Source organism: Benincasa hispida, chromosome 10, assembly GCF_027475165.1.
Source record: "Benincasa hispida cultivar pf3 chromosome 10, pf3_genome.v1.1, whole genome shotgun sequence".
Taxonomy (NCBI): domain Eukaryota; kingdom Viridiplantae; phylum Streptophyta; class Magnoliopsida; order Cucurbitales; family Cucurbitaceae; genus Benincasa; species Benincasa hispida.
The window spans coordinates 23,238,080-23,254,244 of NC_143487.1; the positions used below are offsets into that span (position 1 = coordinate 23,238,080).

The window sequence follows — 16,165 nt, forward strand, 5'->3', positions numbered from 1 at the left end:
TGTTTTAAATGTGTTTCTACCGGTTCAATGTGGTGTTTGTATGGAATATCTTTTGAAGAATTTGAAGTTTTTTAGTATATAGGTTTTGGAGTTGTTTTTAATATATGAATGGCATTACTATGCATTTTGATTTTGGAGTTGTTTGACATTTGTTTTTACTATATGTATTGAATACATTCTCATTAGAATGTAATCAAATTGTAATCAAATTGCAGTCAAATAACAATATCACAAAAAACAAACTATGTGACAAGGAATAGGGGTGTTCATGGTTCGATTCAGATCAGTTTGAGGCTCAAACCAAACCAAACCGCAAATTTTAGAAAGTATTTTTTTTCTAAAACCGCACTTAATCATATGTTTGGTTCGATTTCACAGTTTGTTTTCAAGATAAAAATGCTTTACGTGAGGGTCCCAAGTTCAAGTTTCACATTTGTCTTTTGTCTCATGAAGTAACTTCACGAGACGGCTTACGACAGTGAAGAGTCTTATACGGAGAGTGAGACGCGAGATGAGATCTGAGAGAAGATTTGAAACCTTTGAAGCAATCTTCCTAAATATATTCTTACCTCATTCTTCTCTCCCAATTGACAACAGCTTCAAGAGAAGGGGAATATTTTTGTGGGTAAGGAATCAGCTTGTAATCGACGTGAAAATGGCGTTGAAGAAATGGAGTGGAAGATGATGGTCTCGACGTTGGCGTTGAAGAACTAGAGTAGAAGATGATGATATCGGCGTTGAAGAGAAGAAGAAGAAATCGAAGGAAGTGAAAACCTGAAATTGCATTGAGGAGCACGATTTGATTCAAATAAGTGAGGGTATTTTCAATATTTTCTTTTCAGCCCATTAGTGAAATTAAGCTGAACTTAAAAAGTTTGACATTCTTGGAAAATCAATAAATATTGTCCATAGACCTAACTTTAGAAAACTTTTTAAACATTCTTGCAACTGCCCCCAAGATAATTATGGAGAAAAATTGGAGAGGCCAATAAGTGAGTTTTAACCCATGGAGACGATGCATGGACATCTACATAATTATCATATCTATAATAAAAACAATCTTCTGTCCATTTTCCAAGATTTACCAGAGAAATGAACAGAAAGCACTTGTAAGTTTTTTCTTAAAATTCAAATTATTTAAATTAAAATAAAAACTAATTATTAATTATTATCTATTTAATTTTTTTAAAAAAAAAAATTTCTGTCCGTCTTCCGATAAGAAAGCATATTTAAGGTTTTTTTTTTAAAATTTAATTATTTAAAATTCAAATTAAAACTAATTATTAATTATTAAAAATAAGAAATATTTAAAAAAAAAAAAAAAGAAAAAGAAAAAGAAAAAAACCTTCTGTCTATCTTTTAGGTAAGTCTTACCAAAAAAATGGATAGTAAGCATATAAATAGGTTTTTCTTAAAATTTAATTATTTAAATTAAATTTCCCTCCTGATAAGTTTCTTATCGAAAAATTGAATTCTAATGTTGTGTGTATATTCTTTATTTTATTTATATCATGTTTTTTAATTAACCAAATAATGTTGTGTGTGTATTTTTTTTTTTTTTACTTAAATCATGTTTTTTTAATTAATCAATTAAACATAAGTTAGACTAATTCCATTTTTTTAAAAGGAAATTAACGAATTCCATTAGCTTTTATAGTTCTTAATATATTTTATTTACCGTTTTGAGTTGAAAAAAAAACCTCACATATTTTCTTTAAATTTTCCCAAATTTTAAATTATTGAAAATGTCACATAAAGATTTCTTTACGAGAAAAATTTCAAATTTTTACAAAAATCTCCAACAATTTTTTTTTCATAAAGTGTAAAGTTGAGTTTGAAAAGTTCCAACAGAAAAAACTAAAATAGAAATCTCTTGAATAAGAGATAAAATGATATTTTCTTAGTGTAAAACTTTCACTTAAAATAAATAAGAAAGATGCTAGTAAAAGTAGTTTTTAAAACGATAACAATTTTCCTTTTGAACTTCTCCTCCTAATAACAGCTAGTTGTTAGCTAGGTAATGTGTTACATTTTGATTGTTCTTTTTACCATAGCTATGATACAATATCTATTTAATGTGGTCCAACCCGACTAATTAACCAGTAAGAACAAGAGTATGTCATGATTCTTTTTCTCTAGAGCAATATTTTGATACAGCCTCTCCATGCATCTCCTTCATTCACAAAGGAAAATAAATATTTTTAAAAAGAAAATTTTACGTGTCAACTTTTGATTGGATAATTGAAAGAAATACACAAAGGTGAATGAAGCCCGAAATGCACATGTTAAAAGCAGGAGAATAAAAAGATGGTCAAACTGCCCACCTCCCGGGCGCCTATTCTATTCCCAGTGATTGTTCCAATAATCATTGCTACTTGTGAATATTCCCTAGCATAATTATGAGGGACAAATAACATAAGCTGCTCTACTACAACTTTGCAAGTCTATTATTTTTTCTATCATCTGTAACAAAAGGAGTATATAAGTAAGAGAAGCTCAGTGTCGAAGAGATGATAAAATTCAATGAAAAATCAGCCTAAATTCTAAGTCTAGACAAGAAGAGTGCTGTTCAAATCCCACGCTGCAGGGAATGCAATGCAGCATGACCATAACAAAAGCTTCCTTATTCCCTGTGATCAATTGTGAACAGAGAAAAACAATCATTCAGTTACAAGAAACCATAAGATGAAGTATTAATAATTTCTTACTCTGCAGAAGGCACCAACAGAACAGCTTGATCAGCATCAACCAGAGGAGGAGCTTCAACCTCTATTTTGGGTTGATCAGGAGTCAGAGTACCATCAGTATCCATAGTTTTTGCAGGAGATGTAGGTGTGTGACCTGCAGCTGGTGGAGAAGCTTTCTTGTCCTCAACTTCCTTCCCTTCATCCTCGGTATCTTTGGTTTCTGTCCCTTCCTCCTTTGCTTCCTTTGCTTCCTTTGCTTCCTTTCCACCTTTGTCCTCCTTCCCTTCCTTTGTATCTTTGCCATCCTTGCTATCCTTTTCCTCGTTATCCTTTCCATCCTTACTATCCTTTTCCTTGCCATCCTTGCCATCTTTGGCCGGTTTTGGCGGAGGCATCATATGAGGTGGAGGAGTCTGTTTCAACTTCAACAGAATCTGCCTCATTCGTGACAGATCGGTTGGTTTTCCAGGTTTTGGACCCTGAACGACCACTATTGAAGGCTTCTTGTCAGCATCTTTCTTTCCTCTTCTCTTCTCAATATTAGGTACCTCTCGTGGGATGATCTCTGCAATTGCTTTCCAGTAATGTTGGTCAGCTTCTTTGTGGAATTTTTCCTGGTTAGCATGGTAAAGCTGCAAAAAATTGAAAAATAAATAACAGTACATAGAAAGGAGACATTGACAGGATGCAGGGTCAAGGATATGAATGTAAACAAAATGCTTTCAGAGGTTTCACCTTCTCTCTTTCTCTATTGTGAGCTTTATTTGTTTCACAATTGACCCTCCTTTTCTCATAAAAGGATGCTTTATACTCTTCAGCTTCATTAATTATTTGATTCCTCATCTCCTTTTCTTTCTGCTCTTTCTCTTCAAGATCTATGGCATTTTGACTGCACTATACAGTTTCCAGATTAATAGCATATAACTAAGAACAGAACATAAATGATGAGGAAATGATTTATCGTGAGAAAAAAGAGAAAACAGAGAAATATGGTTCCCAAACAATTTCCCTTCCACCTCACTTGACCAGATTGTGCAACAATACAGAAAAATTTGAAGCAATCACCGCTCTAATCTTTACAATTGGCCAGGGATCAAAAAAGAAATTCAGACAAATGGAACCCGAGTAACCATTACTTCCCAGTTCCCTGCAACTTGAGTTCAAACAACTGTGGCCCATGAAGCCAGCTAACCCAAATGATACATAATAGAGATAAGAATTTTCTACAGTATCAAACTTCCCAAAGAATCAGGTAATAATTTCTTCAAGCAGACAGAATTGAGCATACCCCTTTTTGCTGTCCCCATTGCTATAATATATAAAACGATGTAAGAAACTTGTCTATGGTTTGGTCATATTAATATGTTGGACATTTATGCATGCACGTGATGTTAGGACAAATCTGTAACCAATATCTGTCTTGTACCAGGCACAGAACTACAATATTCAGACATCCAAGTATCGGACAGAAGTGAATTACATTAAACAAATACACCTACATATTTGATGTCAGATATATTGCAACAAAATGACCAACTATTCATAGTTCCTTCCAAAAATTCCACCAGTAATGGATTCAATCAGTGAGAAGCCATTATAAACACGATCTAGATGGTAATTTTTATAAAAACTAAGAAACCCCTATATAGATCATAAGACTTCGCACGCATGAGATTAGCGGGATGAAAGTTAGTAACAAAGAAGATTTGAACCACCGCTTGCGGCTGACAATTTAGGGTATTGGGTAAATTTTTTATGTCATTATGAAGAGAATGGAAAACCTAAAGACCTTCCATTTCAATTTCCAGCTCAAAAAGAAACCCATCAAGTTGAATGACCTCAGAATTTACAAACGATTTCATTTCAGATTCAGCCACAGAAGGAAACATTTCAATCCTTCCCAAAAATATAAAATCACAGATCTAAAACCAATCCAATCTCTCATGAAGAAATAAGATTAACGGTAATTAAAAAACGCACCGTCGCCATTCGCGTCGGGCATGGCCTTCCTCCCGCATTTCGCTTGGGTCCGGGAGAACCGGTCCATCAGAGACAAAAATCCCACCATCGTCAAAACCACCACCACCACCGGCGGCGGCGGCATTGTCATGGTTTCCATCGGCGTGAACAGAATCAAAGGGAGATGCATAGTCGGGATTAGGATTGGAAACTCCAAAATCGTAAGCGTCAGAGAAATTGGGATTGGTGGTGTCTCCAGCGGAAATGACGTCGTCTTCGAAAAAGGAAGGGGGAGGATGAGGGTGTTGGTCGGCGGAGGTAATATCGTCGGAGGGAGAGAAAGGGGTAGAAGAGTCGTGGGGGTGGGAGGGGAGACTAGAGTCATAACCGACGTAGCCATCATCGTCAAAGGGTTGCGCCGTCGGAGAATGGTGGTGCTGTTGTTGTTCGAGTTCTTCATTGGTGAAAGTGTCGAAGGAAGCCATTGTTGAGAAATTTGCTTCGTCTCCCTCCTTGAATTGGAAATTTCTGAGTTTGTTTGAAGTTTGGGAGTTCTTGCGGTGACGATGAACGCAGTGTTCGGATCGAGAAACAATAATCAGGAAAATAATGGCATAATAAATAGATAAATTGATATTAATTCCACGTTTTTCATTCCTTGACCGACACGTGTCGGGCATTTGAAAATATTCGCATTTTGACAAAAGGTAGCTTTCCCAATTCCACTACAAACAAAAAATTTGGGTGCAGCAACTGTAGCAATTCATTTTCTTTTAAGAAAAAAAATATTTAAAGATTACTTTTTGGTGAGTGAGGTTGTACTTAAGTATTCTTCTCACTCTAAAACAACTAATAATTCTTCCTCGAGATTATATTAAAGATCTATTGATATATTTGATACTTATTATATATGAATAATAATAGTCAAGCATGGCTGAATTTACATAAATTTTTATTATCAATTTTAAGGTTAGAGATTCGATTCTCTAACTTTTTTTATTTATTATTTTATCAACATATTTATAAAATTAAATCTCAATATCAATGCCGATATTTTTATCTTTGACGTGTTACATTCTTTTTTCTTTTCTCCTACTATTACAAGTATCTTATTAGAAAAATAAACCATATTTTTGTGTTAGAAGTGTTATATTGGTAATTGACACACATCTTGTCTCTTAATGTTAGAGATTTGATTCATTAATTGTGAAGAAATCAAATCCAAAGAGGAAAGTGCATGATAATTACTATTAAAGCTTAATCCATCTTTTTATATTATATTAATTAATAGTTAACTATAGTTAGAAATGAACTATTTGCAAACTTCAACAACCATATTTATAAGTCTAACAAAGAAATGGTCATATGACTCATTTTGAAGTACTACAAACCAAAAAGAAACTTCACTTTGAAGTGTTATTCTATCTAACTATGAAATGTCATATTGACGGGTAAAGTGAATCCATCTTACTTCAAAAAGAAAAAAAGAAAAAAGCATCCACACAAATTTGTAAAAGGTGACGAACTATTTTTAGACTTCAAAATTTTTATCATATGGTTCTAAATGATTGCTTAGTTTTTAGTTTTTGCTTTCACACAAATTGACATGATAGATAAATTAGGTGTTTATCTTTTATAGGTATAAAAATAAAAATGAACATCGTGTTTTCTTACTAAAAAGAAGTCTTTTATTCAAAATGAAAAGAGGAGAATAGAGATTGAAACAATGGTATCAATGTGTGTTCGGAATATCTTTTGAATTAAAAAATAAGTTATTTTGAAGAAAAAAAAAATCATGTGTTTAGTAACCTCCTAAAATAGATGTTTAAAAAATAAGTTGGTTTGAGATAAACACTTGAAAATAATTTTAGAAAAATGAATTTTGAGTGTTTAATTGTTAATCTCTCCTTTATTTTTATGAGAAACTTTGACAACGGTCTGCGGCAGCCAACCTTTGACAACATTTTTGACGATCATTGTCGGTCACCATCTCCGCTCACCACCTCTATTGACTGTCGCGGGCCAATCTTCGACCATCATCTCTGGCGACTGTCGCCGGCCACCTCCAACCACCATTTTTGACACCCGCCGGTCAAATCCAACCATCACCTCTTTGGAAAAATCTTTTTATAGTAATTGAAATTAAGAAAAATATTTTCAGGATATAACAAACCAATAAAACTTTTACATATAAACACTTTTAGAAAGAGTTGCCAAACACACGTATGTGTTTTTATTTTAATAAGTAATTATAAAAAATGTTTAAATAAATTTTTTTTTTTGCTAAGTCATTCGAAATAGACCCTTAGTTTCTACGTTCAAATTGTTAAAGCTTGTGATCAAGCATCTTTCACGTCCAAGTATTATTTGCCCTCTTCTCTTCCTTCTTCTTTCACTTTCATTTTTTATTTGAACATATTAATTTGTTCGGCTTGTCTCAGTAAATTGTCCAAACAGGACAAATTTTTTAAATATTTTAATTCATTTGTTTGTATGATGAGAGTGAGATACACGAAGATTGAATGCACCCAACTCTTAATTGTTTATGCCCTGAACATAACATGGATGATTGTCGCACCCCCTCCCAGATTACCCTTTTAACCTATAAGGGAATGTGATTGCAACCGTTACCACCCTTATGTAGCACTTACTGCCTATTGAATTAATTCACCTGCTTAGAAACCCTGGTATACGAACGTATTTAAGAAATATACAAAACAGCTTAACTAACATTTCACATACTGAAACAGTAACAAGGTTTCATACAACTTTTGATAACCACAACATATGTACAATATAAAAATCCAGTGGGTTTCGACATACTAGCCTAGCCCCTATATAAACAAGACATGTGTGCAATATACACAGAACCAACACCTAAACTTCTTTCCAAATTAAAGTCCTTGGGTGGCAGAGCAGCAGCAAAGTTACTTCTTGGGAAGTTGACCGCTATCTGGGGAGAGAAAACATTTTAAACGAGATGAACTACTAGCCCAGTGAGTGACTAAATAAACATAACATCATGCTTAAAATTTGAAAACTACCAAGCAAACTCATACTTAAACTTAAAAACATATAACAGCTAGAAAACTTTAAACATCTGAATACTTAGTTGAGAAAGAACTCCTTTACTCAATCTCTCAACGTCAAGCCCTAGCTGGTGTGGAATGATCTCAACACAACCAACATCGAATCTACCTACGTGCACGTGGTAATAATTAAGTACCATCATACCTTAGGTACTATGTGAAGGAACTCTTATACAAGAGTACCTTTGAGCGGAAGCCGATCTTTCCAAAGAACATTGTGACAGAATTACCACATTTACATTCAAACAAACAGATATGCATCATACTACAAAATTACCGGCATGCTTAGAGATAAACAAACAAGAGAACAAGAAAACGTACCAGTTGAAGAACTTTTCTTCATCAAAATCTCGCTCTCTCCAACGAACAGGTGCTCTCGCTCTCATTGGAATGTCAAGCTAATCGTTCACTAACACCCAGTCGTCTACACACGAACGACCTCCACAAAAAAAGAAGAAAGATGGGGACGACACCATCACTTGGAACCCTCGGTGTTCTCGGTGTGAGAATCCAAAGAGTGGGCTCTGTTGGGATTTGGTAGAGGAGATGAGGATATAAAGATCGTATACAACGATCAAGCAAGTGGGAGAAAGGTAGGGTATATCGTATAGACTGTGCTTGATCGTTTAGAAGAAGTACACGGTCATGCAGAAAAAAGGTTGCGATTGTCTATACGATCGTTTAGTAAAAGATCGGGCGCTATACAATCGTTTAGTAAAACGTAGGCGATCGTTTAGAAGATGGCGCATGCGTGTATGCGATCGTGTAGTAAATTCAAGCTATATATAGTCTCTCAGTTTACTAAGCGATAGGCAGCATACACTTCGTTGAGCGAATTACATGATATTTTACAAAATAAAAACGATTCTCATTTTATTCTTCAGTTACGAAAACTGAATAAACCAACCACTAACACACGGTTACGGAGAAAACGGCGTGCACAATTATCCCATAATTTTCAAAATAAAATAATAAATATAATCATATTATATTCATTAACCTATAGTTTAATATCACATATAAACTATAGTGTTTTCTCCTCCACTAGATATAAATCATATTTATATCCATTTTTCCTCCAATTAATGTATCTCATACATAAAGTCAATCATATCATATATAATTAACCAGTTCAATTATATCATATATAATCGAACTCCCTCTTGTTAATTTGAACATTTCAAACTGACTCAAAAACTAATTCTCAACTTGAATCCATTGAGCTACCAAGGGGACCTTATGGACCTATGGCTTGAAGCTCCAACGGTACGTGAATAGCTGACTAAACTCTTTAGCCACGAGATCCACCATCCGTTAACTGTCAGACATTCCACTAAAGACCGACAACTGAACTCTCCTTATCACTGATATATTTCTGTGTCCATCGGATATAACCAATCAACAGTACGATAACTCTTTACAGATGCTCATAAGTACAGCTGGGCCAATTTACCGTTTTGGCCCTGTAGTTACATCTAAACTCCTTAAGTACTACTGATCCCTCTAATGAACAATACAACATAGTCCTACTATGTGTGGACACCTTTCGAGTCATGAGAAGGTGTGTAGCACCACATCGTTCAATCCCCGGGATCATCCTTTAAATGAGCAATCTATCTACTTACCCCTGCTTCGGAGAAGAAGTGAATTCCATGTTGTGTAGCTGAGTTCCCAGCTCCCAAATCAGACGAATCCTCAAAGTGGTAGGTTTGATTTGGCGAACTGGGCAATCGCACCCATGCAAATCAAAGAACCGCCCTCAAAGGCAGAAGTTCCTAACTCATTCAGGATTGAGGTCATGTTACCTATGATCATCCTAGTGAAGTGAAGTCTCTGTCATAAACGACGTTATATAACAAGACGTTAACAATTCGTGGTCAAGTCTTATACAAACTCTTTGTATAGAACGCCCCCGCTCGCACGTCCCTATATGAATGATCAAGATCAAACTATCTGTAGCAAGTCACAACACTTATAACTATTCCACAAAGCGTGCCGCATCTGTAGCGTTACCAAGATAAGATTTCCCCCCTATATCCATATACTACAAACCATTTTGGTTATCATTTAAGACATGATCCACTTGTATGTCACCACATACATATTTAAGTTATATAATGACAACCAAGGATTTTAGTTTATTGGTTTGTGGTAAAGCAAATAAAACATCCAATATTCAAAGACAAGTAGTGAAGAAAATATCATATATTATACATCACAAACGTTCGTACAAAACTGTGTATACAAACTACAGGACATGAGACTTTAGGACATCACCCCAATACTATGGTCCAGATACCTTCTTAGAGTCCTTCAGTATTAGGTTTACCATGCTAAAAAACAAAAACTTATTCTTTACAAACATGTATACTTGAAAGCATAACAACACGAATAAGAGCTTTCACATCTTTTTAAAACTTCTAATGCATGCTTTGTGTACATAAACACATAAATACTTAAACATGCTTTATAAACATTCTTTTAAACTAGCATGTGGTACTAGCTCTAAAAACTTGGTTTTCTTGAAAAACATTCTTATAATTAAGCAACATGAGTTACTAAAACATTTAGAAAACTTCTTAAATTTGTCACTCACGGCTTTGGAAACTCCTTTTAAGATTGGTAAGCTTCTCATATTAGTGTCAATCCTGTGGACATAACAATATACTTTAGCTACTAGTAATGGTCTCCCTTTTGAGACTAACTTGCATAATTAAGCTCATATTTACTCTTTATTTAGGATTCCTTCATCCCAACGTATACCTTAGGTGTTCATCACTTAGTTTCTTTGAATTTTATGTCTCAATTAGGTGGCCAACAAGCAACACCAATGCCCACATCATGCGTCAACACATAGCCTAAGCGTCTGTCCAGCCACTTGCCTACACAATGCTTATCAGCCTAAGCGCTCAACGCTCAGTGCACACGCCCCCTTAGCCTAGCGCACGCCTTCAATCCCCTCACATGCAGCCTAATTTTTTTACTTGCATAGGGCCTTGCATCAATCAATCCTTGCACGTGCACTATCTTCAACGCGTCCAAGCCTTCAACACATGCCTACACAACGCATCGCGCACTCCCCACACAATTCAACGCTCGGTCTGGCCACTTGCGGGCGTGTCAGCCCTTGAGCTGCCTGCTTATTCAACCCAAGTAGCTGCCTACTTGTTCAAAATTTCCAAAATCAACTTATAATTCAAATAATTCATTTTCCAAGCCTTTTCTCAGAAAATCTATAAACTTGTTCAAAATTGTCTTAATATGCTTAGCTTAAATTTTGAGCTCAAAATTTCTTGTGGTTGAAACTTGAAATCTTCAACACTGGCCCAAAATCACTCGAGAGCTCAACCTTTTTGCAAACTCTTCGAATTTCAGCTCGATTCTTATAGAGTTTCCTTCCGGAAAGCCTAGATCATCAACTAGACTCATAAAGCTATCAAACGGCTCTGGAATCACCCTGATAGCACAAGTGAAACGCTCAAACCAACCTTCTAAAGCTTGTCATCTTTTTTGTACCACAAACTGCATGTTTTCCCTTTATTACCAAGCTGCCACATCATTCCACTAATTGGAATTAAATGATCTGATCATGATGATTGGCCACTTAAATGATGGTTAAGTTTATCACCTTCCCTTGACCATCAATGCAATGCTCATACTCCATGCCATTGCTTGCTACCACTTGGCTGTATGCCCCCTTCAAATAGTGCATCGCCTAGCCTTAGCCCTCACATGGCTCAATCCCATCGCATCACCAACTAGGCGCATGCCTTGGCCATCACATTTTCTTATTGTCGCACGTCACCACTAGCCAACGCACTCACGCAAGCCTCGACGCGTACCATACCCTCATCGCACTACCCCTTGGTGCTAGCCAACTTCAATGCGTAACCACCGAGCAACATGCCTTTTATGCCTTGTGCCAATGCCGCCAACGCAACCCCACACGCACTAACTTCCAATGCATAGGGGATTCATGTTGCGCCCGCCTACCACTCAACGCATACTCTAACGCATCTCCTTTCCTCGCATAGGCTTGTGGCCAATGCATAGTCTTACCACCACGCTGCCCAGCCTCAACGCCTAGGCTACCTCGCCCATGCTGTGCGCTCGATGCCTTGACAGCCTAATGCGTACACGCCCTTGCCTTGTCACGTGCATCAATAACCTTTCAAGGTCATGATCATCGCCTTCCCCTTGCAAACGCATAGCCCCGCACACCACATGCTTCATGCACCCATGCTTCACAAGCTTCATCGCAAGGCTAACACTTAGCCAAATTTTCTACTTACTAAAACCAAAACACCTTACTATCCGAGATTTCATTTCTTAAATCTCAAGACTTCTTCTTTCTTCTTTAATATCTTTATGCCCTTCCCTACAAACATAACATTTATTCATGTATCGTTGCTAAGTGGAGGAAAATTGTATTAATTAGAATGACTGTTTGGCCTATGGTGTTTAGAGTACAAAATGGCGAGGAAAGATCTTCAGAGGGTATGATCAGAGTGGGTTGAGGGACGGTCTAGGGCTGGTCGTCGACAATGGTAGAGAGGCACAGATGTTCTAGGGTGGTCGTCGATGGTGGCAGAGAGGCACGGATGTAAGCTGACGAGCAGAGGGAGGTGACGATCTGAATGGGTGGTCGTCGATGACGATCTGAGTGGACTCTCTCGGATGAGTTGTTATATGGAAAAGCAGGTTTACCCTGTAAGATTGGCTACCATGATTACCTTGACCTCATCTTAGTCAAAATCATGTAGGAATGCTTGATACATTTCACAGGTTGATTGTAGAGGGAGAAATCAGAAATTCATGGAGGCGATACACGCCATTCTTTGTTTTAAGGAGTTGGAGGGATGGGTTTATCTTTTTTTTGGACATGATTGATCCCTTCCATGCCCAACTTTATGGGATAATATGATCACTGAGGCTTCATGTATGGATTTTGATTTGTAAAATAAATGGATTTTCTTATTTTTTTTCTTTATTTATTTGATATTTCACGTTTTGATACATTGATATATCCATACATTAGAAAGTACAAATTTGTCCTTAAATTTAAATGTTTAAATATTATGTAAAACTATCCTTAAATTTAAATGTTTAAATTGATATGTTATGAAAGTTAAAAAATTTGTCAACTCAAGCATACATTGGTGAAAGTACAAATTCTTTGTTATAAAATGATGGTTTGATTCCTCTTCACAATAATCAAACCTAAAAAGAACCTTTTTTTTAAGAATTTTAAACAATTGTTTATATATGTATTATCCCTGTTACTTAACTCTTTTTTTTTAAGTACAACTGAAATTGGGAGATCCAACCTCCCATCTTTAAGATGAAAAGTCATATCAATTACCACTTAACTAAACTTATTTTGATATTTTTATTTTTTTATTTATTTCTTTATTTTTGTTGGAAAAGAAGACAGTTAGTTAAATGGATAAATGGCAAAAATAGTATTTCTCATATTCAAAACTATAATATATATACTTTTATATTACAATGGTAACTCCATATTTCTTTCTTTACTTCACTTAACATGCAAATGAATTTATGTATTGATATCCGCTAAATTTATTTTTGAAAAAATTTCTACAGATGGAATCTGGAAAAAGAACATTAGAGATGACTCCTGGAGATTCTTCCAAGAATCACATATTGCGATGGCAATGGAAGAAGAAGAGAGAAAAGAATAAGATCTTAGCTCATTTTTGTTCATTCTTATCAACAAGTTGCTCCACATCTCCAAGTTCCACTTCATTTTCTCTCCATCCAATTTCATTCTGAAACAAAGATTCTATTTGTTCCAACGACTTACCTTTAGTTTCTGGGACGAACTTATAAACAAAGGCAACCGACAGAGCAGATATGAAGGAGAAGATGAAGAATGTTCCACCTACAGTGATTGCTCTTGAAACTGATAAGAAAGACATGGCCACGATCCCACTTGAAACCCTGTTGCCTACTGCTCCAAGAGCGGCTGCTTGGGCTCGAAGCTTCAATGGAAAGATTTCAGAGGTTAAAACCCAACACACAGGGCCAATTCCTACTGAAAAGAATGCTACATTCCCACACACCCAAAAAATAGCTAAACCAACACCAACTTTCCCATTCCCAATAAAAGTGAGTGTAAAACCCAAGCAGAACAAACAGATTGTCATCCCAATTGTGCTCAGATATAGCAATGGCTTTCTACCAAGCTTGTCAATGAGGACAATGGCAACCATTATGAAACCTGTCTTTGCAATACCAACTGCCACAGTTGCTGCAAGAAGCTTGGAGTTACCATGAATTCCAGCATCTTTGAAGATTTCGGGGCTGTAATATACGGTCGCATCGATGCCGGTGATCTGTTGGAAACATTGGATTCCAAAGCCAGTGATTAGCATTCGTTTAAGTGCAGGAGAAGGGTTTAAGATCTCTCTCCAAACACTCTTTTCTTCATATTTCTCTGGACTGGAACTTCCAGCAGCTAATTGGATTTCTGCCAATCTTTCTTCCACTTCCTTTTCATTGTCTATGGTTTTCAGAAGCACAGATCTTGCATCTTCGATTCGATTCTTCAGCACCAACCATCTGGGAGACTCTGGGATGATGAAAAGAGCAACCCCAATGAAGATGGAGGGCAGAATCCCCACAGCAAGCATGATTCTCCAGTTTTTGTGGGCAGGTAGACCAGAGAAGGCGAAATTAGAGACATAGCCAAGTAAAATCCCAAGGTTTATGAAGATCTCTGGGAAGGAAGTGAGTGAGCCTCTAGCAATGGTGGGGGAAATCTCAGCAATATAAACAGGAGCAATCATAACACCTAACCCAATTCCAACTCCAGCCAATATTCTACCAATGAGCAACACTTGAAAAGTGGGTGCCAGTGTCATAATCGCTGCACCTATTTGAAAGACAAGAGCAGCCAAAGCCATTGTCCATTTTCTCCCAATAGCATCTGATGTTCTTCCCCCAGCTAAACTTCCCAAAAGAGAAAGAATACTCAAAATCCCAACCAGAACTTCTTCCTGTACCTCAGTTATCTTTAGATCCTCCTGAATAAAGATAATTGCCCCACTCATCACACCCACATCTGTAAAGAGATTGGCATTGGCATATAAGATAAGAATTTTGACCAGTCTCAAGTAGTTCCATAAAAAGTAAATTAAAAACCCAATAAGCTCGATTAAGCAGCCATACTAATAAAGGGAGGATACAATCATACAGCAGAAAATAGAAAACACGCAGACAACTAAAAGAAGCATATCATATTAATTGGCAGTGAATCAGAACAAGTATTTCAAGATTCGAGGTTCTTATGCTCTCTCTAAACAAGTATTCTACTAAATCGAGGGTATTATCCATTAAAAGTGCATACCGTATCCAAGAAGAACAGAGTTGAGAGAAGCAAAAACAGCACAGGCAAGTACATATCTGCTAGTACTGGCACTGGGATCCCGTTGGTAAGCGTGGTGGTGTTGTAAAGCATCATCCTGATCTTCATCAAGCTCGGAATCCATTCTTCTGTACTTATTCTTGGCTCCTAAAGGAACTCCGGAAAAGCCCAAATCTCCGGTCCCATTTTGTTGGACGGCGACCAATCCCATGGGTGGTGTGGTGGGTGGATCGAATCGGAAAGAAAGAGGGGAATGGTTGGTTGGGTAATAAGATGATAGATCTGAAAGAGAGGAGAGAAGGATGAAAAAGAGTGGGTCGTCTCTCTCAGTGAAGCCCAAGTTTCTTCCGATCCTTGCGCCCTAAAACAGAGTAGCGTATTTGTTAATTTGCAATGCAAAGGGAAGGGATGCTTTGGTGCAGTATTCAATGGCATTGACCTTTGACTTCCAATCGAGTAACAGCTGTACTAAATTTTACCCATTTTTCTCAAACTGTTTTTTTTTTCTCAATATTTTGACATATTAATTATTGATATTTTATTCAATTTATGTTAGATGTAATTTTTTATCTTTAAAATATTAACATAATTTTAATAATAAAGAGTCAAATAAACACTCTTTAGAAGTTAATGGATTAAACGGATGTTTTTAAAAATTTATAAATCAAAATAGAACGATATTCAAACTTATGAGCAAAATAAGATTTAATTGCTTTTTTTTGTGTTTTTTCCTTTCTTTTATCGCCAACTGCTCCACCATTACCAATGTCGGAATATTCTTCAGTTTTTATATGTTTTTTTTCCATTAAATCACGGGGGAAAATTAAAATATTGGATATCTCAATGGATGCAGGAAGTATTATCTTTAATTAGCTGCACGCCTGCAAACACGTTGTAAAAGGAGGAAAGAAAAAAATCAATTATCATCCGAATTTGTGAAAATATATCCATTTTTAAGGAATTGCACCTAATGTTTTGTTTTGTTTGTTTTTTTTTTTTTTTTTTTGTAATTTTTATTTTTGGAAATAAATTGCAGGTTAAAT

General features: G+C 36.1%; 2 protein-coding genes across 2 annotated transcripts; both read right to left on the bottom strand.

The window, feature by feature from the left end:
* Window positions 1-2,308: 2,308 nt before the first annotated feature.
* On the bottom strand, window positions 2,309-5,251 carry LOC120087660 (uncharacterized). The gene is made up of 4 exons (XM_039044507.2): window positions 4,668-5,251; window positions 3,423-3,576; window positions 2,709-3,319; window positions 2,309-2,630 (listed from the first exon to the last, which is right to left on the bottom strand). The coding sequence occupies exons 1-4, from the start codon at window positions 5,129-5,131 to the stop codon at window positions 2,624-2,626; spliced, it is 1,236 nt and encodes a 411-aa protein (XP_038900435.2). The 5' UTR covers window positions 5,132-5,251; the 3' UTR covers window positions 2,309-2,623.
* A 7,935-nt stretch (window positions 5,252-13,186) lies between these two features.
* On the bottom strand, window positions 13,187-15,692 carry LOC120089323 (Major facilitator superfamily protein). The gene is made up of 2 exons (XM_039046758.2): window positions 15,105-15,692; window positions 13,187-14,819 (listed from the first exon to the last, which is right to left on the bottom strand). Exons 1-2 carry the CDS (start codon window positions 15,331-15,333, stop codon window positions 13,447-13,449), a joined length of 1,602 nt encoding a protein of 533 aa, XP_038902686.1. The 5' UTR covers window positions 15,334-15,692; the 3' UTR covers window positions 13,187-13,446.
* Window positions 15,693-16,165: the final 473 nt, after the last annotated feature.

Coding starts and splice junctions, on each gene's coding strand:
- LOC120087660 (XM_039044507.2), bottom strand. CDS start 5,131: ATGGCTTCCTTCGACACTTTCACCAATGAAGAACTCGAACAACAACAG. Junction 3,577..4,667: donor GCCCGACGCGAATGGCGACG/GTGCGTTTTTTA, acceptor TGTATAGTGCAG/TCAAAATGCCATAGATCTTG. Junction 3,320..3,422: donor ACAATAGAGAAAGAGAGAAG/GTGAAACCTCTG, acceptor AATTTTTTGCAG/CTTTACCATGCTAACCAGGA.
- LOC120089323 (XM_039046758.2), bottom strand. CDS start 15,333: ATGGGATTGGTCGCCGTCCAACAAAATGGGACCGGAGATTTGGGCTTT. Junction 14,820..15,104: donor CTCTGTTCTTCTTGGATACG/GTATGCACTTTT, acceptor ATCTCTTTACAG/ATGTGGGTGTGATGAGTGGG.